The sequence below is a fragment of the Ornithorhynchus anatinus genome, chromosome 2 (assembly GCF_004115215.2).
Source record: "Ornithorhynchus anatinus isolate Pmale09 chromosome 2, mOrnAna1.pri.v4, whole genome shotgun sequence".
Taxonomy (NCBI): Eukaryota; Metazoa; Chordata; class Mammalia; order Monotremata; family Ornithorhynchidae; genus Ornithorhynchus; species Ornithorhynchus anatinus.
The window spans coordinates 111,140,575-111,164,161 of NC_041729.1; the positions used below are offsets into that span (position 1 = coordinate 111,140,575).

Consider the following 23,587-nt stretch of genomic DNA (forward strand, 5'->3'; position numbering starts at 1 on the left):
TTCCGTCATCTGTAAAATGGGGATGAAGACTGTGAGCCTCACATGGGACAACCTGATGACCCTGTATCTCCCCCAGCGCTTAGAACGGTGCTCCGCACGTAGTAAGGGATTGAGAAATCCCAACATTATTATTATTGTTATTATTATCATCCCCGGGGTGGGGACCTAAGGGGAGGCCGGGGCTCCTGAGGGCCAGCTCAGGCTTCAAGGCTCTCCATCATCTTGCTCCCTCCTACCTCTCCTCCCTTCTCTCTTTCTACTGCCCACCCCGCACACTCCGCTCCTCTGCCGCCCACCTCCTCACCGTCCCCTGTTCTCACCTATCCCACCATCAACCCCTGGCCCACGTCCTCCCGCGGTCCTGGAATGCCCTCCCTCCTCACCTCCGACAATCTAATTCTCCTCCCCTCTTCAAAGCCCTACTTAAAGCTCACCTCCTCCAAGAGGCCTTCCCACACTGAGCTCCCCCTTTTCCCTCTGCTCCCTCTACCCCCTCCCCTTTACCTCCTCACAGCTAAACCCTCTTCTCACCCTTTCCCTCTGCTCCTCCACCTCTCCCTTCCCTTCCCCTCAGCACTGTACTCGTCCGCGCAACTGTCTATATCTTCATCACCCTATTTATTTTGTTAATTAGATGTACATCACCCCGATTCTATTTATTTGCTATTGTTTTAATGAGACAGTCATCCCCTTGAGTCTATTTAAGGCTATTTTCTTGTCTGTCCGTCTTCCCCAATTAATAATGTTGGCATTTGTTAAGCACTTACTATGTGCAGAGCACTGTTTTAAGCACTGGGGTAGATACAGGGTCATCAGGTTGTCCCACATGGGGCTCACAGTCTTAATCCCCATTTTACAGATGAGGTAACTGAGGCCCAGAGAAGTTAAGTGACTTGCCCACAGTCACCCAGCTGACAAGTGGCAGAGCTGGCATTCGAACTCATGACCTCTGACTCCATTCATTCATTCATTCATTCAATAGTATTTATTGAGCGCTTCCTAGGTGCAGAGCACTGTACTAAGCGCTCGGAATGAACAAGTCGGCAACAGATAGAGACAGTCCCTGCCCTTTGACGGGCTTACAGTCTACTTCGCTGCTAAGTGAAGCAGCGTGGCTCAGTGGAAAGAGCACGGGCTTTGTATTCTTGTCTGTTCATTCATTCAATAGTATTTATTGAGCGCTTACTATGTGCAGAGCACTGTACTAAGCGCTTGGGATGAACAAGTCGGCAACAGATAGAGACAATCCCTGCCGTTTGACGGGCTTACAGTCTAATCGGGGGGGACAGGCAGACAAGAACAATGGCAATAAATAGAGTCAAGTCTGTTCTGTCTCCCCCGATTAGTCTGTGAAGCCCGTCAGAAGGCAGGGACTGTCTCTATCTGTTGCCGACTTGTTCATCCCAAGCGCTTAGTACAGTGCTCTGCCCCTAGGAAGCGCTCAATAATACTATTGAATGGATGGATGGGGGCGGGGCGCTGGGAGGCCACTCCCCCCGGGTGTCCAGAATGGCGGCGGCCGTGCTCCTGGGCCGGACGGGTCTCTCTTCTCCAGGACAGGACAGGGCCTGAGGGCGGCAGGGCAGCCAGTCCTTCGTCCATGGAGGCCCCGGGTTGTCCGTCCGTCTCCAGAGAGGGTCGGCAGGAGGAGTCCGGCCCAGGACGGCCCGCGGCCCGCTCCCTCCTCTGCCTCTATCTGCTGGGCTTCATGGTGAGTCCCGGGGGCTCCAGGGGGACCCTCACACCCCATAACAGAATTGCTCTTTAATAATAATGTTGCTATTTGTCAAGCGCTTACTATGTGCGAGCACTGCTCTAAGCGCTGGGGGAGATACAGCCTGGCTCAGTGGCAAGAGCCTGGGCCTTGGGAGTCAGAGGTCATGGGTTCGACTCCCGGGCGCTGCCACTTGTCAGCTGGGTGACTGTGGGTTAGCGAAGCAGCGGGGCTCAGTGGAAAGAGCACGGGCTTTGGAGTCAGAGGTCACGGGTTCAAATCCCGGCTCGGCCATTTGTCAGCTGTGTGACTATGGGCAAGTCACTTAACTTCTCGGTGCCTCAGTTCCCTCATCTGTAAAATGGGGATTAAGACTGTGAGCCCCACGTGGGACAACCTGATTCCCCTGTGTCTACCCCAGCGCTTAGAACAGTGCTCGGCACATAGTAAGCGCTTAACAAATACCAACATTATTATTATTAAAGAGCCCGGGCTTGGGAGTCAGAGGTCATGAGTTCGAATCCCAGCTCTGCCACTTGTCAGCTGGGTGACTGTGGGCAAGGCACTTCACGTCTCTGGGCCTCAGTTCTCTCATCTGTAAAATGGGGATGAAGACTGTGAGCCTCATGTGGGACAACCTGATGACCCTGTATCTACCCCAGCGCTTAGAACAGTGCTCTGCACATAGTAAGCGCTTAACAAATATCAACATTTTTATTATTACTTCATTTCTCTGGGCCTCAGTTACCTCATCTGTAAAATGGGGATTGACTGTGAGCCTCATGTGGGACAACCTGATGTCCCTGTATCTACCCCAGCGCTTAGAACAGTGCTCTGCACATAGTAAGCGCTTAACAAATACCAACAGGGTAATCAGGTTGTCCCACATGAGCCTCAATGTCTTCATCCCCATTTTACAGATGAGGCAACTGAGGCACCGAGAAGTGAAGTGACTCGCCCACAGTCACACAGCTGACAAGGGGCAGAGCCAGGATTCAAACCCATGACCTCTGACTCCCAAGCCCGGGCTCTTTCCGCTGAGCCACGCTGCTTTCTTTAGCCCTTACCAGGGGCTCAACACTCTCCTAAGTGCTGGGCGGAGAGGCAGGGTCATTAAGGGTCATTAAGAATAATAATGTGGGTATTTGTTAAGATTTGTTAAGGTGCCCAACACTCTTCTAAGCGCTGGGGGGAGAGGCAGGGTCATTAAGAATAATAATGTTGGGAGTTGTTAAGTGCTTACTTCTAAGCGCTGGGGGGAGATGCAGGGTAATTAAGAATAATAATGTTGATATTTCTTAAACCCTTACTAAGTGCCCAACACTCTTCTAAGCGCTGGGGGGGCGGCGGGTGAGGGGTGACACAGGGTAATTAATAATAATAATGTTGAGATTTGTTAAAGCACTCTTCCAAGCACTTGGGGGGAGATACAGGGTAATTAAGAATAATGTTGGTATTTCTTAAGCCCTTACTAGATGCCCAATGCTCTTCTAAATGCTGGGGGGAGAGGCAGGGTCATTAAGATTAATAATGTTGGGATTTCTTAAAGCGCTCAGTTGTAAGCGCTGGGTGGAGAGGCAGAGTAATTAGTACTATTGAATGAATGAATAATAATAATAATGTTGGTATTTGTTAAGCACTTACTATGGGCAGAGCACTCTTCTAAGCACTGGGGGGTAGATGCAGGGTAATTAAGAATAATAATGTTGGTATTTCTTAAGCCCTTACTAGGTGCCCAACACTCTTCTAAGCGCCGAGGGGAGAGGCAGGGTAATTAATCATAATGTTGGGATTTGTTAAGCGCTTAGTTCTAAGCGCTGAGCAGAGATGCAGGGTAATTAAGAATAATAATGTTGATATTTCTTAAGCCCTTACTAGGTGCCCAACACTCTTCTAAGTGCTGGGAGGGAGGGGAGATACAGGGTAATTAATAATAATAATGTTGGGATTTGTTAAAGTGCTTAGTATGTGCAGAGCACTCTTCCAAGCACTGGGGGGGGAAGATACAGGGTAATTAAGAATAATAATGTTGGTATTTCCTAAGCCCTTACTAGGTGCCCAACACTCTTCTAAGCGCTGGGGGGAGAGGCAGGGTAATTAAGAATAATAATGTTGGGATTTGTTAAGCGCCTAGTTCTAAGCGCTGGGGAGGGGATACAGGGTAATTAAGAAAAATAATGTTGGTACTTCTTAAAGCACTTACTATGGGCAGAGCACTCTTTTAAGCGCTGGGGGGAGATACAGGGTAATTAGTACTATTGAATGAATGAATGAATAATTAATAATAATAATGTTGGTATTTAAACCCTTATTATATGCAGAGCACTCTTCTAAGCTCTGGGGGGAGATACAGGGTAATTGGTGCTATGGTACTATTGAATGAATGAATGAATAATTAATAATAATAATGTTGGTATTTGTTAAGCGCTTACTATGGGCAGAGCACTCTTCTAAGCGCTGGGGGGAGATACAGGGTAATTAAGAATAACAATGTTGGTATTTGTTAAAATGCTTAATATGTGCAGAGCACTGTTCTAAGCACTGGAGGAGATACAGGGTAATTAAGAATAATAATGTTGGTATTTAAATGCTTACTATGTGCAGAACACTGTTCTAAGCGCTGGGGGGAGATACAGGGTGATTAAGAATAATAATGTTGGGATTTCTTAAGCGCTTACTAGGTGCCCAACTTTCTTCTAAGCGCTGGGGGGAGATACAGGGTAATTAATAATAATAATGTTGGTATTTGTTAAGTGCTTACTATGTGCAGAGTACTCTTCTAAGCGCTGGGCGGAGATACAGGGTAATCAGGTTGTCCCACGTGAGGCTCACAGTCTTCATCCCCATTTTACAAATGAGGGAACTGAGGCCCAGAGAAATGATGTGACTTGCCCACAGGCACCCAGCTGGGTGGAATTCAAACCCGTGACCTCTGACTTCCCAAGCCCAGGCTCTTTCCACTGAGCCATGCTGCTTCTCCAATTCATTCAATACTATTTACTGAGTGCTTACTATGTGCAGAACATGGGACTAAGCGCTTGGAATGTACAACTGGGCAACAGATAGAAATCATCCCTGCTCAATGACGGGCTCACAGTCTAATCGGGGGTAATCAGGTGGTCCCACATGAGGCTCCCAGTCTTCATTCCCATTTTACAGATGAGCTAACTAAGGCCCCCAGAAGTCAAATGACTTGCCCAGAGTCACACAGCTGACAGGTGGTGGAGCCGGGATTTGAACCCATGACCTCCCGACTCCTAGGCCTGTGCTCTTTCCACTGAGCCACGCTGCATCACAAATACTGAGGCAGTGAACGGAGGGCAGTGAACGCAGCCCGGATCATCTTCCTGCAGAAATGCTCTGGGCATGTCACTCCCCTCCTTATAAACCTACAGGGGTTGCCTGTCAACCTCTGCACGAAACAAAAATTTCTCACTCTGGGCTTCAAGGCTCTCCATCACCTTGCCCTCTCCTACCTCTTCTCCCTTCTCTCTTTCTACTGCCCACCCCATACACTCAGCTCCTCTGCCGCTCACCTCCTCACCATCCCCTGTTCACGCCTATCCCGCTGTCGACCCCCTCCCGTTGTCCTGGAATGCCCTCCCTCCTCACCTCTGTCGAACTAACTCTCTTCCCCTCTTCAAAGCCCTACTGAGAACTCACCTCCTCCAAGAGGCCTTCCCAGACTGAGCTTCCCCTTTTACCTCTGCTCCCTCTGCTCCCTCTCTGCTCCCCTGCCACCCTCTGCTCCCTCCCGCTTCTCCCCTTCACCTCCTCTCAGCTAAGCCCCCTTTCCCTCTGTTCCTCCCCCTCTCCCTTCGCCTCCCTTCAGCACTGTGCTCATTTGTATATATTTTTGTTACCCTATTTATTTTGTTAATGAGGTATACATCCCCTTGATTGTATTTATTGTGATTGTGTTGTCTTGTTTTTGTCCGTCTCCCCCGATTAGACTGTGATCCTGTCACTGGGCAGGGATTGTCTCCATCTGTTCCCGAATTGTATATTCCAAGTGCTTAGTACAGTGCTCTGCACATAGTAAGCGCTCAATAAATACTATTGAATGAATGAATGAATGATCACCATTTTACAGATGAGGTAACTGAGGCCCAGAGAGGCTGAGTGATCTGCCTAGGGTCACACAGCAGACACATGGCAGAACTGGGATTAAAACTCAGATTCTCTGGCTCCCAGACCCCTGCTCTTTCCAGGAGGCCACACCTTGGGTCAGCTGGATGAAGTGTAGCCGAGGAGTATGTCAGGAAGTTGGAGGTACAGAGTTATTCCATGAGTCCTGGAAATGTTTATTTGTGGATTCTGGAATGATGACATTTCCACTGGCTGTACACCCAAAAGGAAAAATGATTGCCTCATTTCTGGGATGCTTAAAACACCCTGGGTTCATAGCATAGTGGATAGAGCCCTGGGATTCAGGAGGTCATGGGTTTTAATTATGGCCCTGCCACTTGTCTGCCCTATGACCTTGGGCAAGTCACTTCTCTATGCCTCAGTTACCTCATCTTTAAAATGGGGATTGAGACCGTGAGCCCCACATCGGACAAAGACTGGTTATCCACCCCAGTGTTTAGTATAGTGCCTGGCATATGGTAAGTATTTAACAAATACCACAATACTTAGTAGTATTATTCTAGCAGAATAGAGCACCTAGAATATAAATCCAGGTGCAGCACTTGAACTGGGTCAGCCCCACAGTCTGTCCCACCCAATATTTGACTTCTAATAATAATTGTGGCATTTCTTAAGCACTTACTATGGGCTAAGCACTGGAACACACAATCTGCTGTGCGCTATGTGCAGAGCACTAGTAAGCATTTGGGAGTACAGTACGACAGAATTAGTAGACATGTTGCCTGCCCACAGCAAACTTGCAGTCTAAAGGGAGAAAGAGATATTTATTTTTACTATTATAAATAATAATAATAACATCAATTACAGTATTTGTTAAGCGCTTACTATGTGGCAAGCAGTGTTCCAAGTGCTGGGGTACAAGTTAATCAGGTTGGATGCAGTCCCTGTCCCGCATGGGGCTCACGCTCTTAATCCCCATTTTACAGATGAGGTAACTGAGGCCCAGAGAAGTTAAGTGACTTGCCCAAGGTCATGCAGCAGACACATGGTGGAGCTGGGATTAGAACCTAGGTCCTTCTGACTCCCAGGCCCATGCCCTATCCACTAAGCCACACTGCTTCTCAGGTATTTAAGTATTTTATATCATTTATAGATATGTACTACATAAATGTCATGGGGTTGAAGGTGGGGCAGATATCAAATGCCCAAAGGTCACCGATTCAACTGCATAGATGATGCAGAAGGGGGAGAGAGCTGGGGGGAAGAGGGCTTATCGGGGAAGGGCTGTTGGAGTAGATATAGGATTAATACAGTACAATCGGAGCAGACACAGCCTCATTCCCACGTATGGTTTACAGTCTTGAGCAGGAAGAACATGTCTTTTAATCCCTCTTTTACAGAAGAAGAAACTGAGGCACAGGGAGAAGTTAAGTGACTTGCCCCATATCACACAGTTGGCAAGTGGCAGAGCCGGAATTAGAATCCTGGTCTCGTGACTCCCCATTCTGTTCTCTTTCTTCTAGACCACACTGCAGTACCACACTGCTTCCCCAGTAGTGGAACCTGAACGTCTCGGGGACCAACTGCCATTTCGCACTTTACACCCATCGTTATGGGCAGGAATGGACTATCCAACAGCCCACTTTCCTGTCCAACCCTAGCATATCCTCTAGTAATTCATCGTGGATCACTTGCTCATGCTTCATCACTATAATAATAATAATTGTGGTATTTAAGTGCTTACTATGTGTCCAACACCGTACTAAACACTGGGATAGATATAAGATAATCAGGTCGGAGACCGTTCCTTTCTGCTATGGGGCTCACTTCCGAAGCACTCTACTACCTACCAATCGTGTGTTCTTTTATCTATAAGTGAAACGCTATTCAGGGAAGAAGAATGGCCTAGTGGATATAGCACAGGCCTAGGAGTCAGAAGGACCTGGGTTCTAACTCCGGCTCTAACACACTTGCCTGCTGTGTGACTTTGGGTGAATCACTTCTTTGTATCTCAGTTACCTCATCTGTAAAATGGGGATGAAGACTGTGAGCCCCATATGGGGCAGGGACTGTGTCTAACCTGATTAGCCTGTATCTACTCCAGCACTTAGAACAGCACTTGACATGTAATAAGCGCATAAGAAATACCATCATCATCATCATCATTATTATTATTATTCTAGGTCAGCCCCTCCAGCCCAGGGATCTGGAGGGAAACAGGGATTTAGAGGAACCGTATACTAGTTGGCCTTAGGGACTCCTCTATCCTTATGGTTAGGGCTGGACCATCCAGCACCGCTAACGTTCCTTGCCTCCATATCTACCTTTCCCATTTACAACTCTCCCAACTTTCTAGTAACCTCTTATGGCCTGCTTGTGCCAGAATGTACTGAAAGTGATTATTATGTTTCAAGCACTGTACTAAGTGCTAGAGTAGATACAAAATAATCAGGTCCCACATGGGGTTCACAGTCTAAGTAGGAGGGAGGAAAGATATTGAATACTCATTTTGCAGATTAGGGAACTGAGGCATGGAGAAGTTGTGAAAACAGAAAAGAGGCAGAGCAGAGATTAGAACCCCAATCCTCTGACTCCCAGACCTGTGCACTTTTCACTAAGCCATGTTGTTTCTCCTGATGATGGGGATGTGTTTTCCATATTTGAACATTTGAAAACCAATTATTCAACTTACAAAAAAAAAAAATCCCTCAGCACTGAACTTCCCAGAATCACACGGATTCCTTTTTAATAGGTGAAATAGAGAAACTAAGAAAATACGGTTAAATATCTTCCCAGCTTGTAGTGACTAAGATCCAGTTGCAAGTCTTTAAGCATTACTGGCAAATTTCTTCCTTTCAGTACCATTAGGTCTGGTTCCCAGAGTATTTCATGGATGAAAGTATGGTCTTTCATGTTAATTCCCAGATATTTCTGAATAGGATTGAAAGGCCGACGACCACAAGTGGCAACATGGTCTTGTGGAAAGAGCATGGGCCTGGGAGTCAGAGGACTAGGTTCTAATCCCTGCTCTGTCACTTGTCTGCTGCTGTATGACCTTGGGCAAGTCATTTATCGTCTCTGTTTCTCAGTTACCTCATCTGTAAAATGGGGATTAAGACTGTAAGCCCCATATGGGTCAGGAACTGTGTCCAAACTGATTGTCTTGTATATACCCCGATGTTTAGTACAATGCTGGGCACATAGTAAAGTAAGCACTATAACAAATGCCATTATAAAAAACAAAACAAAATTGTACTCAGTCCAACATCATTAGTCCCAAAGCCTCTGGTTGCTTCCATGCAGCTCAGTTATTGAAAGGATTTTATGTTCTCTTTTAGGACCTTTTTGGTGTGAGCATGATAGTTCCTTTATTAAATCTCCACATGAAATCTCTTGGAGCGAGCCCAAGCACTGCTGGAGTTGTAGGTAAGTTGTGAATTCTGCTGCCACAAAGAGAATGTAAGTATCTTTGAACTCTGATCCTGATTGCAAATCCAGAGTAGTAACTTGGGTTTAAGTGCATGATGTACTATGAGAGGAAAAAGTTAGGGATTTTAGAGAATCCAGCCCTAACCATGAGGATGGACGTGACCAAGAGCAACCATCACTGTGTTCCACAAGCATCCAGATGCCAGTGTTGAAGGCAGAATACTGGGCTGGATAAACCACTAGTCTAACCCAGTCTTGTATATGCTTTTTCACTTTCACTCTCACCATCAAAGATCCCTTTCCTGTCTGCCTTCAAACACCCTCAAGTCTCTATTCAGTACTGAAAAGTCTCCCCTCAATCCTTCAGTTATCTTCCCATATTCTTGTTTTCTGTTCCTATCCAAACTCCTGGAAAGATTGTTTTCACGTACTGCTCTCACTTCCTCTCCACCAGCTCTCTTCCTGGCCTTCTAAAACCTAATTTTTGACCCCTTCATTCCATTGAGCTAAAGTTCTCCAAGTTAGCAGTATTTGCCTCATAACCAAATCCATTGGGCTCCACCCCATACTAATCCTCTTAAACATCTTTATTGCCTCTGTCACTCTCTGCAGTCCCTCCTCCTTGAAATGTCTTTTTAATGGTACTTGTTAAGTGCTTACAATGTGCCAGGCACTGCGCTAAGCACTGGGTTAGATACAAGGTAATCAGGTTGGACACAGTCCCTGTTGCACATAGGGCTCACAGTCTTTATCCCCATTTTACAGATGAAGAACCTGAGCCCCAGAGAAGTTGTGACTTGCCCAAGGTCACACAGACACATGGCAGAGCTGCAATTAGAACCCAGGTCCTTTGACTCTCAGGCTCATGCTCATTCCACTAGACCACCCTGCTTCCCAGACCCTTTCAGACCTCACCCTCACTGACCAGTTCTTCCCCACTGACCGCTTTTTCTCGGTTTCATTCACTGGCTCTTGCACCTCTCATTCCCTAACTGTGGTCTTAATACAAGTCTCTCAGTTCGTTCTCTTGGTCTTCTCACTCTGCTGCACTCACTCTTAGAGAAAGCTTACCTTCTCATAGCTTTAACTACCTCCTTTACAGGGGATGCCCCCAGAATAGACATCTCCTCCTCTAACCTCTCACCTAATACACAAAACCCACATTTCCAGCCTCTAGGATATTCACCTGAAACATGTCCCCTTGAACACGCCCCCCACACCTCAAACTTAAATGTCAGAAACTCAAGTTGATAACTTCTGTCTCAAAAGTAGCTCATGTCTCCTAAATTATCTATATCAGTATCATTACTAGCCTGTTTCACAAGCCCACAACCTTGGCACCATTTTTAACTCCTCACTACCTTTCAGCTGCCACATTCAGTCAACTGTTAAATCATGCTAATTTATTCTCTAAACTCTGGGTTACCCCTTCCTCTCCACCAGACTCCCGGGCCTATCTCTGGTCATATGAAAGACTACCACATCAGCGTCTCTCACTGGTCTCCATGGTCTTTCTCTCTTTCATTCAGTACTCCATTCTGCTGCATAATTCATCATTTCTGCAACATCACTTTTTACACTCCAATCCACTTTTCAAAATCCTCCAGTGGTCACTCGTTTTCCTCTGCATCAAGCCAATGCTCCTAACTTTGGCTTCAGGATCTTCACCTCACTTTCCGATTAGTTGATGTCACCACTATCCTCCTTGTCTTTCAAATCCACAACCTTAGCAGTATCCTTGACCCTCCCTCTCTCTCAAGCCCCACATTGTCAGTTTCTAAATCCTAGCCATTCATTCTCTACAACAGTTCTGGGATCCATCCCTTTCTCTCCATCCAAATGGCTACCACTATATTTCAGGATCTGGTCATATCTGTGCTTGACTGCTGCATTAGCCTTCTTACTGACCTCTCTGCCTCCTACCTCTTACCTCACCAGTCCATAAGTCACTATGTTGCCTGGCTCATTTTTCTGAAACGTGTCAGTCAGTCAAGCAGCCTTATTCATTGAGCACTTACAGCATGCAGTATTCTCTATTAAGCATTTGGGAGAGTATTTAGAGGAGCAGCATGTCCAAGTTGATTATCTTGTTTCTTCCCCGGAGTTTAGCATATAGGAAGCACTTAATACATACCATAATACTGACCTTTGTTTTTCTCTTCTATGTTTTCTTGATTTTTCTTTTTTCTTAGCTCATTTTTGGTATGTTCCCTGTTGATTCTTTTATATTTACTCACTCACTTTTGTCACTTTCACAATATGTGCAGTCTTTTTTGATATATTGTATGTTTCACATTTTTACTTTAGGTTCTTTTTATGGCGCTCTCCAGCTCTTTTCCAGCACAATTGTGGTAAGTTGATTTTTTGATGTGCTAGGCATCTTAAAACCATATCTATGAGTCTGTTGCTACTTGAATCTGAAAAACAGATGGCCATTTTGGAGCTACAGAAGTGACAGAGAATCTGTCCTTCCATACCTATCAGAATACCTCTTCTATTTTCCTCGCTTTTGTGATGAATTAATAGATGCTGTTTTTCCTGGAGACAGAGGATCAAGCAATCAGTGGTATTTGTTGAGTGCTTACTGTGTGCAGAGCACTATACTAAGCACTTGGGAAAGTACTTCAACCAGTCTGATGACCTCTGAAAGTGGTTAAAAATCTTCTGGGCAAGAGTTACTGCAGTTTTTATCTTCACCCTAACTGTCCACATTTCTTCCAAAGACTCCCTTCATATAGCCTGTGAGGTAAATAATCCTTATCTCTAATGAACAGCAGAAAAAGCTGGGCCATTAAAAAAAAAAAAAGGAGGCATTGCAAGCATACCACTGACATCACAGAAACACACCCCAATAGTAGTGGTAGCATTTATTGAGTGTTCACCGGGTACAGTGCACTGTCCAAAGCACTTGGGAAGTACATACTAGCCAAGTGACACATTCCCACTTTCATTCTAATAGGAGACAGACATAACAAACATAAAAGTATTTGCAAACACAGTACTCAAAATAAAGAAATGAATGTACAGTTTAGTAAATGTATAAATAAATACCTTAGTGCTGGAAATGGCTGGTGGATTTCAATAATTTGGGATGCTGATTTTGGGGAAGGCAGATTAGAAAAGATAGGTTTTTAGGAGGGATTTGAATATGTCAGATTTGTGAAGGGAGAGAAGGACTGAGAGAAGAAGGCAGGGGTTTCAAGCTGGGGTAAGAGCATGGTAGAAGAGGAGCCAAGGAAAAAGCTAAGAAGCAGTCAGAGAGAGGTAGTTCTGTGTCAGTAAAACCAAGGCCTGAAAGTATTTCAAGGAGGAGGGAGTTATCCACAATGTGAAAAGCAACTGAGAGGTCATGGAGGATTAGGACAGAGGAAAACCCATTGGATTTGGCTATAAGGTGTGGTGATTTAAAAGAGTGCACTTTCCGTGGAGTTAAGAGATCAAAAGAAAGCCTGGTAGTGGGTTAAGAAGAGAGCTCGTGGAGAGGAAGAGAAGGCAACAGGTGTAAGCAATTTCATTCAAGGAGTTTGACTAGGAAGAGAAGTAGGAAGATGGGGTTAATGATTGGATGGGCTGTGGAATTGAAAGAGTACTTCTTACTAATGTGGAGACTAGGGCATCTTTGAAGGTACAGGTGAGGGAGGCAGAAGAGAGTGAAAAGTTGCAAAATAGCAGTGAGGGAGAAGTAAAGTGACTGGCACATAGTCAGTGCTTAACAATTACCATTAAAAAAAGAAGACTGGGGGCAGATGCATATAGGCAGTGAGAACGGTTAAGGTCAGGCGCAGGTAGATGCAATGGATTTTGAGGTTAGGCTGGAGACTTACTATTGAGAAACAGCAGGGAAGCAGGAGAAAGACAAGGAAGGGGTAGCAGAGTAGCAGGAAAGTAGTGGAAAAACTTAGGGAATTTACTTCAGGATTGTGTGTAATTGGCAATAGATTACAGGCGCTTCTCCTTCCTACTTAAAACTGCACCCCATGTGAGACATTTGGCCCTCGTTGGCCTTTCAGGCCAACCCAATTATCTTGTATCTAGCCCAGCAGTAGGTACAGTGCATGGCAAATAGTAAGTACTTCTTAAATACCTCCCCAAAACACTGAGTGACGAATGGCTATTTCATGCAGTTTCTGGAAATTAACAGTTCATTTTCATCATCGTTCAAAAGCAGTACCACAGTGCATGTTTCTGTGTTTTCCCAGGGTTGCTGGAGTGATGTTTCAGGACGAAAACATTCCCTACTGGTCTGTATCCTGTTCAGTGCCCTGGGCTATTTTCTCTTGGGCCTATCTACCAGTATAATCTTAGTGGCCATCGCTAGAATCCCTGTGGGTGAGTAAATGCATTAACATGTCTATTGCAATAAATCATCTGACAGATGAACTTGACTTCCTGCTGCAGGTGAGGAAGCTCTGCCCTATCAACACCTCACTACTTAGTTCACTGGATGAATCATTTGAGCAATTTTCAGGCAGCCTCTGGAGAGGTTCACTTTTCAAGGATCGGGATGCTTTTCCATCATTCCATACTTAGATCTAATTCTGGGATTATGGCAACATCTAAGCCACTGTCACCATCTTTGGGTGGTTTATGAAAGTGCTCTGCCCACTGTAAGCATGCATTAAGTGCCATTGAACGACTGTTTGATCGAGTTGCATTTTCGTCTTTGTTTTCTTCCCTAGGACAGATCTCGGTGTAGGCAGAAGGTAATAGATGCATGCTTAAGTTCAGAGTTTCCATTCCTGTCATTTCCCAGTAGATATTACTGCACTAAACATACACTTTAACTCGAGCAGTTTGAGTGTGCAAAACTCTTCTAACATGACATTGCATTGCATCTAAGCAGTTGTGCTTTGTGGGAAGAATCAACCAGTCAATCAGTGGTATTTGAGCCCTTACTGTGTGCTGAGCACTATACTAAGTGCTTGAGAGAGTAAAGTACAATAGAGTTGATAGACACAATCCGTGACCTCAGGGGTGTTCCCTAATTCCTCAATAGCCTTTCTTAAAAATGGTATTTGTTAAGTGCTTACTATGTGTCAGTGAGCATAGGTTGGACACAGTCCCTGTCCTGCATGGGTTTCACAGTCTAAGTAGGAGGGAGAACAGGAGATCTGAGCACAGAGAAGTTAACTGACTTGCCCAGGCTCATACAGCAAGCTTTTGGCAGAGCCAGGATTAGAACCCATGTCCTCTGACTCCCAGACCTCTGCCCTTTCCATTGGCCACGTTGCTTCTCATACTATACTCTAATAACAAAATGAAATCACATTCTATAGAAGAACTGGTTGTAGAATTATCAGTATCAGCCATATTTGAATGTCCATTGCACAGGATCCTGGGAAACGTCAAAAGAAGAAAATGATACCTTTCCTCAAAGATTGAACAGTATTCTGGAAGAGACAGGATTAACTGATGAATATATTAGGTACAGTACTCAGTTCTTCTGCTTCTAGTCTTTTTTTTTAATGGTGTTTGTTATGAGCTTACTATGTGCCAGGTAAATGTGGATTGGACACAGTCCATGTCCCACTTGGGGCTCCCAGTATTAATTCCCATTTTGCAGATGAGGTAACTGAGGCATACAGAAGTTAAGCGACTGCCCAAGGTCACACAGCAGACGTAATGGCAGAGCTGAGATTAGAACCCTGGTCCCCTGACTCCCAGACCTATGTACTTTCCAGTAGACCATGCTGCTTCTCAACAGCGAACTCCAAAGACATCATTTTCTTCAGCAGCAGCATCTTCATCATCGTCATCACCACTCATAACCTCTGGTAGCATTTCTGTTAATATCAATTTTCATGCAACTAATGCACCTATTTACTCACCTTTTCTCTCTTCCATTTCCTTTTTCTTCCTCCCTGAAAATTATTTTGTGTCTGCCTCCTCCACTTAGAGCAGTATGGTCTAGTGGATAGAATGTGAACCTGGGAGTCACAAGGACCTAAGTTCTAATTCTGGATCTACCACTTGTCTGTTTTGTGACCCTGGGCAAGTCACTTCACTTCTCTGTGCTTCAGATATCTCATCTGTAAAATGGGGATTAAGACTGTGAGCCCTATGTGGGACAGGGACCGTGCCCAACCTGATTTGCTTGAATCGACCTCAGCACTTTATACAGAACTGATACATAATAAGTGCTCAAAAAATACCACAATTATTATTCTTATTAAATAACTGAGCGCCTATGAGGCTGAAATGAGGGCTTAAATGAGACAAGAAGTTTAATTAGAGAATGTTCCCTTGAAGAGGTGACATTTTGATGAGGTGACATTCCTGTTGCCGATTTGTACATTTGTACGTACTAAGCGCTCAATAAATACTAGTGAATGAATTTTGATGGAGAAGCTGAGGGCAGAAGGCTCTCTGGGCAAAGGGAGAGCTTTGGGTCTGAACAAGGAGAGTAGAGAGCAAAGGACAGTTTAGAGGTATTTTGGGGGCCAAGCAAAGATGAAGAAAAATATTCTGAAGAAGCCAGTCATACAACAGATTAAATAGCTAACAATTCAGAAATGTAGCGTTAGCTACTAGAGTGCCCCAGATCTGTGCAGGGAGCATAAAAAAACCAATGAACATTACACTGTTGGTCGTCTGGTCACTGCACGCCCTGAGGTTTCTAGTCCTCGTGGACCTTACGAAAGACAGATGCTTGTATCCATCCCAGTGCTCAGTACAGTGCCTGGCATATAGTAAGCGCTTAACAAATACCGTCATCATTGTTATTATTAGTTGTAGAAGTATGTAAACCAGCATCCTCCTCTCTCTAGCTATGGCCTCATAGGAAGTCACAAGCTGTAGCAAAGGGGAAAAAGTTACAGGTCATTTTGACCTTGGAGCCTCCTGCAATGTAGCTGTCAGGCAGGACTTGAAATAACTACGCTCTGAGTAAATCCTCTACCTGCGCCTCTCCCGACTCCTTAAATACCCTCCGTTCTCCTGGAGGGCCTCAGTATAATGCATCCTGTCTGAACATCCTCTGCACATCAATCAGTGGTATTCATTGAGCACCTACTTTGTGCAGAGGACTGTACTAAACATTTGGAAGATTACAGTACAACAGAGTTAGTAGTCACGTTCCTTTCCACTCTAGGACTCCCTTTGCCAACTCCTTCCCCCCTGCATTATGGAGTAAAATTAGGCTCTTGATCCATTAACTGTCCTGATTTGAAGCATTTCAAAAACTGGCCAGCACCATCATCATCAGACAAGGAATTATTCTCCCCGGTGGACCTTTCAGACCCTGGGAATCATTACATTTCTAAATGGCTCCTTGCCCTGAAAAAATCACTATGGCTTCCAAAGGTGCCTACCTTACACCTGGGGAGAACCTACCCAACTTTCATGGGTCCTAGAATGCAATGCTCTGCTTCAGGCCCTCTGTCATTGCTGGATATTGATACTCTGTTTTGGTTTAGTCTAAAACTCTCATTTCCAAATGCATAAAAACAGGGCCCGGAGAGCTCACGGAGTTGTACAACTAATTATATCATAGAAGCTCCAATATGAGCCAGCATGGGAACACTTTGAGAAGCAGCGTGGCTCAGTGGAAAGAGCAAGGGCTTTGGAGTCAGAGGTCATGGGTTCGAATCCTGGCTCGGCACTTGTCAGCTGTGTGACTTTGGGCAAGTCACTTAACTTCTCGGTGCCTCAGTTACCTCATCTGCAAAATGGGGATTAAGACTGTGAGCCCCACGTGGGACAACCTGATTCCCCTGTGTCTACCCCAGCGCTTAGAACAGTGCTCGGCACATAGTAAGCGCTTAACAAATACCAACATTATTATTATTATTATTATCTTTTTTTAAACCTGACCAACTCATTTTTCTGTCTGCATATCTTTCCAATTAGAGTGTAAACTCCTTGAAAGCAGGGTTCATGTCTTCTACCTCAATTTTACTCTTCCTCAGTGCTTAGAACAGTGCTGTATACACAGTAAATGCTCAATAAATACAGTAGATTGATTAATTGTAGTCCATTAGTAGGTTCAGCTTTAGCTAATTCCTTTTTATTATATTTTTAACAGAATGGCTTTGGCTTCCACATGTTTGGCTGGTAAAATGTTGTTCTTCCACAAAGCTGTTGGCCTTTCAGTGCCAGGCAATCCAAGCTGACCTTTTTCCTGGGAAAATATATCCTAGAGAATGTTTACTGAAAATGCACTCTTAAAGATATGTCCCAGTGATTCCAGAACAAACCAAATAGAAACTCACAATCTGCACAGGCAAACAAATCAGTTTTTAGAGCACATAGGATCACCAATATGCTGGACTCTGTTGAGGGGGTAGGGTGTCATAACTATTCAACCAAATATCTGCTAAATATATAACAATATTGTATTTCCCCAAATGAACCCAGAGCCACAAATTCAAATACTTGCTGTTTGACTTGTAAGCATCTCGAGGACTGGGATCTTATTTGCCAACTCCATTGTACTCTCCTCAGTTGTTAGTACAGGGCTCTGCACGTGGTAAGCAATCAATAAATAACATTGGTTGACTGAATTCAGAGTTTTTAATAAACAGATAAATAGTGCTCTTGTGCCTTATCATATGCAGCATCAAAAATAAGACCAGATTTGGTCACTAAACCTTGTTTCCATGTTAACTTGCAGGCATTTTCAAACACACTCTCTCCATCTCCAGAGCCCTGCTTTCAGATCTGGTTTCTGAAAGAGAGCGTCCCCTGATCATAGGGCAGTTTAATGCAGCGTCAAGCATGGGCTTCATTCTGGGACCTGTGGTCGGCGGATACCTTACTGAGCTAGAGGGAGGATTTTACCTAATGTCTTTTATCTGTTTTTCCATCTTCATTCTGAATGCCGGTAAGTCTAAGTTATCCTTCGGAAACATTCCTTTTCATTTGTGCGTTCATGCATTTCACTTTATTTTGAATGGAGTGGTAATTCAAGGCTGAATATCAGATTTAGGAAGTTCCGTAAGAAATGTTTATTTCTCTCCCATTTCTCTGCCTCCCCCCACCACCCCACCCACCCCACCCCAAGGGAAGGACTATCAGGTGAGTACTAAGTGGTAGATTGTTGATGCTAATCTTGACTCAGTCATTGGCTTGCTGTACCCCTGAGCAGAAGTTTGCGTAGTTCTTTACTCTGCCCCCCGTTCAACTCCTCACTGTGCCTTGTTCCCCAGCTGTTTATGTATGTAAGATATCATAATTCCCTTTATTCCTCTTTTCCAGGTTCTTCAGCACTGCACTCAGCTGCTCCCTCTGCACTCACCCTCCTTTAGACGTTGTTAGACATTTCGCTTTTCCCTTTTTAGCCATTTTATCTAACCATTTTGTTTTTGATTTCCTTCTTTACTCTATGGCCATGCCACGTTTCTTCCTGCCCCCAGTGGGATGGTCTCTTTCACATCTCAATGAATGATGTGTAGTCTTCTACATTCCTTCCCAAACTCTATTTCTTCCTTGAAATGCTTAGAAAACATTTTAAAAAGGAAAAAAGGGGGTGGCAGTGGGGGAACAGACCTTATAAAAATTTTAACCACTTTCTTATGTCTTCTCCAGTCCTTTTGTACTATTCTTGGCACCTAGTAAGTACTCACCAGATGCCATGATAATAATAATAATAAATGTAAGTATTGATCACTATTATTATTATTCCTTCCATGGTGAGTTTTCTCTGAATTGAATTGGCCGTGAACTTGGGATTCATTCATTGGGTCTGGGTAGTTTTGTATATTTCACGGCTTAATATATATCGATGTCTTGGCCCTCTGCAGACAAGTGTAATTTAATGATGTTAAGTGGAATCACTAGTTAAGCATCAGCAAATGCGTCAAGCGCATTTCATTGGTGGTACCAAATTGTATTTGCAGGGCTCGTCTGGATATCTCCGTGGAGTGAAGCTAATCTGGGCTGTGCCAAGAAGGGCCTGCAAAACAGCAACACGCAGATGCAGATGGTTGCTGAAAAGGCAAAATGCCAACGACAGGTTTATCCAGCACCAACCGAGCCCCCTCCTTCTCCAAGCCCATGTGCTCAAGCGACATCCATTTTGAGGAACACCAAGACCTTGGTTTTCTCTGAGATGTGGGACATCTTCCTCGTGCGCTTGCTGATGTCCGTGGCGGTCATGCTGTACCACAGCAATTTTGTTCTGGCCATTGAGGAACGATTCGAGGTCAAACCCAAGGTGACTGGCTACCTCATAAGTTACTGCAGCGCCCTGGGAGCCCTCGCCGGTTTCGCCCTGGGCCCAGTGACACGACTCTACAAACAGGACACATATGCCATCCTGCTCCACTCCAGCATGCTCACATCTGGGCTGCTGCTACTGTACTCAACCACACTCAGCATTTGGGGCGTGGTCTTGGCCTCCACCCTCTTGGCTTTCTCAACCGCGATAGGCAGGACTTGCATCACGGACCTTCAGCTGGCTGTCGGGGGGTCCCAAGCCAGCGGTACCCTGATCGGCGTGGGCCAGTCCGTGACGGCCATCGGCCGCGTAGTCACCCCGCTCCTCTCGGGAATCGCCCAAGAGTTCAGTCCTCGGGGTCCTCCAGGTCTGGGCGCAGCACTAGCGTTTGTCGCCGTCCTGGTAATGGCAGCCAACAGACGCCGCTACGGGGCCAAGGTGAAACGTAATTAGAACCGGTTCTATTGGGACTGCCACTTGCGGGAGTAAGAGGAAACACCCAGGAAACCAGAGTCAGAGATGGATGCAGTTACAGCGCAGGGAGCGTGAGAGGGGGCTATGATGGGCCCGGTAGGTGCTCTGGGAATAGACAGTCCATAGGAAAGTATAGTGCCTCGCTCAGTTTTCCACTGGGCCCCGAGGGCTCTGCTGAGTTGATTGCAGTGGGGTCAAAAGTCAAAGCTAGAATGTTGATGATTGGAGTTAAGACTTCTCCCAGAAGTCTCCCAGATCAGATGACTGCCTAGAAAAATTTCTGCTTCCATGCGTGCTGAGGAGGGTAAAATTTTACAAGGAAATAAGATCCTGGTAAACGAAGGAGGCTGTAGAAGAATTAGACCCTCTATGTGGAGTGGAGAAAGAAATAGGCCACTCATGGGACATAAGTTGCACTTTAATAGAACTTTGAGTGGCTGGGATAGAAATGTATTGTTAAATCACAGGTTCCACCCAAAAGAACAATGAACTGTTTTGTCTGGGGAACCGGGTGCTGGTTTCAGAAATGCCTTCTCTGCTTGGGAATCACAGAGGTTGAAGTAGCTTCCGCTTGGACCAAATGTCATTCTGTCTAGGTACAAAAATGTTTTTCAAAAAAACGATATCTAGTAGAAGCTTGTCAGCTAAAGATCTGTATTTTTGATCCTTGATTGATCGATAGTGTTTATTGAATTTGTACTGAGTGCAGAGCACTGTGCTGAGCTCTTGTGAGAGTACACCAGAAACAAAGCACACATTCCTTGCATTTAGAATAAGGAGAAGGATTTTCAAGCTGAAGGACCAAAGGTGAGCATGTTGTCAGAGATGGGAGAGTCGAAAGTGAGATAGATTTAGAAGATGAGGTCAGGAGGAGCAAAGTTTGTATGTAAAGAGCCAACAGGTAAAAAGAGAATGTTTAGCATTTCTCCACCAATTTCCACTTCCTCCCAAGGGGAAATAGGTAGCCAACTAGAGGTTTTGAAGATGGGGAGTGATGTGTGCCAAGTAATGTTTTAGAAAGATTATCCAGGCAACAATGTTTATTCATTAATGTCAGGGAGCAGGGAGAGGCTGGAGGCAAGGAGGTCATTGAGGAAGCTGGTGTTCATTAAGTAGCCTTGCCATAAGATGAGAGCTTAAAACGAGGTAGTTGGGAGGAAGAGGAATGAGTTGTATCTAGTAAATACTTTTGAGAAATACTGGGAGAATTTAGCAGTCGGTAGAATGTATGAGGGGGACAAGGTGATGAGGATTGAGGATGACAGTAAAGATGCAGATTTGCAAAGTAATGTGTAAGTATTTTTTGACTTTTAATGATGCTGATACAAAGAGTAAAGATTATAGGAGCCTGTCCTGACTGTGACAGTGGCAACTGGTTCCCTATCTGCAAGACTTCTACATTTACATTTAGAGTCCTCTAGGCTGTAAGTGCCTTGTGGGCAGAGAACGTCTACCATCTCTGCTATGTTGTATTCTCCCAAGCACTAATACGGTGCTCTGCACATAGTAAGCGCTCATGAAATGAGATTGACTGAGCACAAAGTAGGTGGGAGATTATAGGCTTTAAATCCAATCCATCCCACTGGAAAGAGAAATCTACTGAGTTTCCATTTGTTTCCAGTAATAAAGAACAATGCTATCGTTCATCAAAGCACTTTGAGGACTATGGCCTAGCACAGAATTTTGGAGTCAGATGAAACGTTGACTGGGGTATTCACCCTGCCTGAGATGAGAACTTCAGGATTGAATTTCTTGTAACATGCTCATCTCCCATTTGGGACCGACTGCCTGCATTCACATACTTTTTAAGGCCCAGGAAGAATCTATTTGCATATCTTCCAATCAATCTGCCAATCAGTGGTATTTATTGAGCACTTACTGGGCACAGGTCAGTGTACTAAGTGCTTGGGAGGGTACAGTACAAAAGAGTAGGTCTAAATGATCTCTGCCCACACGGAGCTTACAAGCTCGACCTTGTTAGTTTTTATCACTGAAGTCCATAATGGTGGGGGCACAGTCACTGGGGTAGAATTGAGGAGCCTGAAAATTTGGATCAAGTTAATACACTAGGGAAGCACTGTCAAGTGCTCTTAATTTTTGTACAAGTGTACAAGATGTACAGGTTCCTCATTTTCCCTCAATTAATAATTAATGATATTGATATTAGACTAGTATCCCTCTGCAGAAATTTTAGGTTGAAAAATCGTCCAAGTACAGTAATGGCAAAGGGATCACTGATCCCAAGCTGTTTCCGTTTGAACACAGATGATCTATGTTGTTTTTTCACCCTAACTGGTGCTTAGCAGTATGAGGCAGAGGAAAACTGGGGGTTTAATAATGGAGTTGCGAAAGGATTATGCACTTGGCAGATCTTGATTACAGGAAAATGTCGAGGCATGTTTTCAGAGGGTGAAAGGGAAATCCACCCTTCCTAGTTGAAGATGATGTAAAGGGCTTCACAATGCAAATATTTCATTGCTCTGCTCTCTTCCTCTCACTCCATGAGAGCAATGTGACTCCCATTACTACTGATTGAAGCTCACCATTTGCTAACTCCCAATTTTCAGGGGCTATTTTGGTGCAAAAGCTCGCATGTTCTCCCTTAGAAAAGGTTAGGTTCCCCCTCTAAATGAACCCAATTAAAGCCATTACATGGACATAAAGTGACTAATTTCATCCTTGGTACCTTTGGATCAAAAATTAATGTCAAGCTGTAAAACCTAAATATCCAAGGTAAAATTCCATACAAGAGAAAGAGAACTACAAGTTGTCTATTAAGAACCCAATCAGTGTGATTACTGAATCAGACCATTGATCCCTCCTGCCAAGAATCCTGGGAGTAATCCTGGGATGCTTAGGGTAACTTTTGTGGTGGGCGCCTTCACTGACATCCGTCCTCAAGCTGTCCAAGCTTTTGGATCGGTATCATCAACTTCATTCTATCTAACACTCCACAGACTACTCATTCATGAATAAATTCAAGCTACTCTTACATCTGCTGATATTTTTGGCCTGCAAAACTTCCAGTAGTAGTAAATTCCATGTTTCTCATGGCTTGTTTGAAAATGTTTTTGTTTTGAATCTGCACCTTCCAGTTTCAAATGTTTCTTTTTGTTTGTTTTGAACCTGCCACCTTCCAGTTTCAATGGAAATTATTGTGTGGTGGTGTTTGGAACTCAGTGAATTATGTTTAGTGGATTAAATGGTACAGTTTATTTTATATAGTGCACGATTGTGTTTGTTTTTGCAGATGATTATGTTCTTTATATGTTAAACGGAGATATAAATCATTTTGAATTTGAATGTTCTGCAAAGGTGATCTCAGATATTAATGCCACTAATAAAGTTATTTTAAGTATATTGAATGAGTTTAGTAGTGTTTTGGAAAGCACTCAGTGAGTAGCTATAATTAAAAAGTTGAATAAAACATGAAAGACTTAAAATTCCTCTTGCTCAGAATGCATTTTGAATAGATGCATTATTGCACCATAATATTTTATTACAGCGGTAGACTATATTATCTGGAATTCTCCCTTTCCAGTGGATATTTACTGATGCTTTGTCTTATGCTGTCCAGTCGTCTCCAACCCACAGCAACGCCATGGGCATATCTCTCTCGGAATGCCCCACCTCCATCTTCAGTCGTTCTGGTAGTGATCCATAGAGTTTTCTTGGTAAAAATACAGAAGTGGTTAACATTGCCTCCTTCGGTGCAGTCAACTTGA

The 23,587-nt window shown here is 44.4% G+C and overlaps 1 protein-coding gene across 1 annotated transcript; it reads left to right on the forward strand.

The window, feature by feature from the left end:
* Positions 1-1,504: 1,504 nt before the first annotated feature.
* MFSD9 (major facilitator superfamily domain containing 9) lies at positions 1,505-23,227 on the forward strand. Its single transcript, XM_029057604.2, has 6 exons — positions 1,505-1,711; positions 9,142-9,229; positions 11,540-11,583; positions 13,432-13,561; positions 17,844-18,053; positions 19,069-23,227. Exons 1-6 carry the CDS (start codon positions 1,601-1,603, stop codon positions 19,839-19,841), a joined length of 1,356 nt encoding a protein of 451 aa, XP_028913437.1. The 5' UTR covers positions 1,505-1,600; the 3' UTR covers positions 19,842-23,227.
* Positions 23,228-23,587: the final 360 nt, after the last annotated feature.